General features: G+C 57.4%; 1 protein-coding gene across 1 annotated transcript; it reads right to left on the bottom strand.

Annotated features, from left to right (window-relative positions):
* Positions 1-1655: 1655 nt before the first annotated feature.
* LOC120866355 (acid-sensing ion channel 2-like) lies at positions 1656-2838 on the bottom strand. Its single transcript, XM_040244030.1, has one exon. The coding sequence runs from the start codon at positions 2428-2430 to the stop codon at positions 1657-1659; it is 774 nt and encodes a 257-aa protein (XP_040099964.1). The 5' UTR covers positions 2431-2838; the 3' UTR covers position 1656.
* Between the last annotated feature and the right edge of the window lie 213 nt (positions 2839-3051).

Here is a 3051-nt window from a genome sequence, read left to right on the forward strand (position 1 = left end):
GGTGGCTCTGGTGCCACCCTCTCTCTCTCTCTGCCTGTTCCATGCATGTTCAGGCAGACAGAGGAACAGCTGAGTGTGTGTCTGAGCTGCGTGGTGCAGTGGAGAAGCTGAGCGTTGCCACGGCACTAGAAAGCACGGGGTAGATGCAATGATGGTTTCAGCCTCCAAGAATGAGGTTTTCCCCCCATCTCTCCCCAAGCCACCTAAGACATCGTTTGTGCGTGACATGTTTTCGGATCCTGTTTGCTCCAATTTAGAAAGGCTTCCAGGACCGCTGGTCCCTTCCCCCAGCTCAGACCCGCTTCCTCTTCAGCTTCCATATACCACAGCCTGATTTTGCTGGGCTCTTTTGCACAGTGTTTCAAACAAATCACACAGAACAACTCCCCCAAGAAAGAGAGCTCTACAGGCAGCGAGCAGCAGTACCCTCTCCTTCCCCACCCCCCAACACTCAAGCACTCTTGGCTTTTCTAGAGAAGACCAGAGACAGCCCACAGCAAGCACAGAGGCTGTGGGCAGAGATCGGTTGTAGTGTTAAAAGAAACTCAGAGCAAGAGGCTGGTAAGACAGTGGATCTGAGAGCAGGCGGGGAATGGATGTATCACAGAGCAAGGTAGGGCATGTCTTAATTAAGCAGAGGACCTCAGACGAGAGCTGACGAGAGTCGGGTCTCTCTGCCATTTGCCACACCGAACTTACGACTGCAATTTGGCTCAAGGTTCTGAGACTCAAAAGCTCTAAGGCAGCTATGGGAGAAGCAGCCACACTGGGCTTCCAGAGGGTCCCAAGGCCCCTGCTGTCCCAGGCCCTCCTGGGAGCAAGGAGCTGTCGGCAGCAGCAATCAGACCTGTGGTGCCAAGTTCTGCCTAGCAGCCCACTAATTAGGCAGACACAGCTCTCCTCCCATCCTTTCTCTGCCCCTCCAGGAAGCCCCTGCCTGAAAGGAAGCCACCTCCCCTCCGCTTTTGCTCTTTACTCAGCTCCACACTCCTCCTCCAGGCTTTGGAATCTCACAGCTGCTCGCCCCCTCCCCACACCACTCTTCTCGTATCCACGTTGTTAAGCGATCATCATCATCATACAGATAGCAAACTGAGCCTCTGAGTTTCCAGCTGAAACTCCCAACCAGCCAGCCTACAATGCTTTGCCCTCGCAGGCATCTCACAGACCATCCTGCCTCCATGTAAACCCTCCTCTCTGGGCCAAGCACCCTGGACATCTCTTTGCTTTTGACCTGCCAGCAGACCAGACAGAGACCCTGGGGCCCCCAGCCTCTCCTCTCCTGACACGGAGCTCAGAATCCACACAGGAAAAGGCAGCAAAGAGACTTCCACACCTTTGCAGCATCACCTGCTCCAGCAAGCTCCCAAAGCCACTGGAACCAGCCAGGCTGCCTGGGGCCCCACACCCCCTTCTCTGGCAGCTTTAAGCTCCAGCCCAACCCACAGGATGCAGTGCCTGATGCTACTTCCGAGCAGAGAGAGAGGGGGGAGAAAAAAAATGCCACCTCGTCAATGACAAGCTGTTCCAATCACACAGCTCAGACACCAAGTGCCCTGGACCACGGACCGCTTGGGCCTCCTCCCTTTGGGTGGGTGGAAGGCAACTTGGCACATCTGGGGGAGCCATCGCCCAAAGCCAGGCCCCCCGCTTGCCCTACACATCCGGCCAGACAACAGTGCCCCATCCCAGCGGGCAGACGCCTCCCGCCAGTTCCAACAACTCTGGCCAACTCCCCTCTTGGCCTTCAACCTGAGGCACGGCTCTCCCTCCTGCTCCAAAGCACAGAGAGACCTCAAACCGAGCCAGAGGCCACCAGCGTGGCACTTCTCCAAAGGACCAAGCACAGAAAGGAACTGAATGCCAAGTACTCACGGTGGTGAAGTCCTGGTGGCCACACTCCTGCCCCTTGAACTTGCAGGAGAGCATCATATCCTTCAGGTCATGGCCCACGCGGTGCAGGAACTCCAGCATGCTGAACTGCTTGGGTTTGTAGTGCTTGAAGTTGGCCTTCTGCTGCAGGGCCTCCAGCACCGTGGGGTCGGCCAGGTGTGGGTCAGGTATCTGCAGGTTGACGTCCAGCAGCGCCAGCAGTTCCCCGGCGTGGTACAGGTCATTGGTGGTGAGCCTGGAGAAACGGAAGCCGTTGAGGTTGCAGAGGGTCACGGCCGGGAAGACCAGGCTTTGGGCCACCACCTCGTCCACCTTGGTGACGTGCTGGTAAGAGAAGTAGTAAGACACCCTCTCCGAGCTCTCCACCAGCAGCAGGCCCAGGGAGCCCACGAAGGCCATGGCCCAGAGCACACGCCGGACGGTCAGCGGCCCATAGACGAAGATGTGGCGGATGCCGTGGAGGGTGGAGGTGTTGGCGAAGATCTGGATGCTAGAGGGCTGCAGGCTCCCCTCGCTGGGGCTCTCCTTGAGGTCCATGGGGACCCTGTGCAGTTCCGCAACTGGCTTCAGGTTGATCAGATTTCAGGGAAAGAGTTCCCAGTCCTCAGGGCTCTGCTTAAAGCTTGATGTTCAAGGGAGGGAAGGAAAAACCAGCATCAGGCAGGGCAGCACCACCGGAGTTTATCCTGAGAGCCCAGCCGCACGCTGCCAGGGGTGAGTGTTTATATTAAAAAAAAAAAAAAAAAACCCATTCAAACTCTAGCTCCTGATTTTTTCCAGGCGATAAGGAGGGCTGGTTTTATTTAGGGAGACACCAAGGTGATGTGGAAGAGATGTGGGTGGGAAGGGAGAGCTTAGCCAATGGAAATAAAGTCCTCCCCCCACACACGCCACTAGAGACAAGATTAAAAGCGAGAGCGAGGGAGAAAATGCTTAAAACAAGTCGCTCAGCAGCTCGGAGCCTGTTAACCAGTGCATAATGCCCCGTGTTCAGCATCCTGGGGATGTCAGGGCAGCCACGCTGATGCACTGCAGGCGGGCGCAGCGGCCGAGCTTCAGGGGCCCCCGCCGCCGCCGCCGCCGCCGCCGCCGCTCCGGTCCTCTCCTCCGCCCGTGCTGTTTTGGACTCCGGATCGCCTTTCTCGCCGCCGGCCTCCG

Source organism: Oryx dammah, unplaced genomic scaffold, assembly GCF_014754425.2.
Source record: "Oryx dammah isolate SB20612 unplaced genomic scaffold, SCBI_Odam_1.1 HiC_scaffold_8, whole genome shotgun sequence".
Taxonomy (NCBI): Eukaryota; Metazoa; Chordata; class Mammalia; order Artiodactyla; family Bovidae; genus Oryx; species Oryx dammah.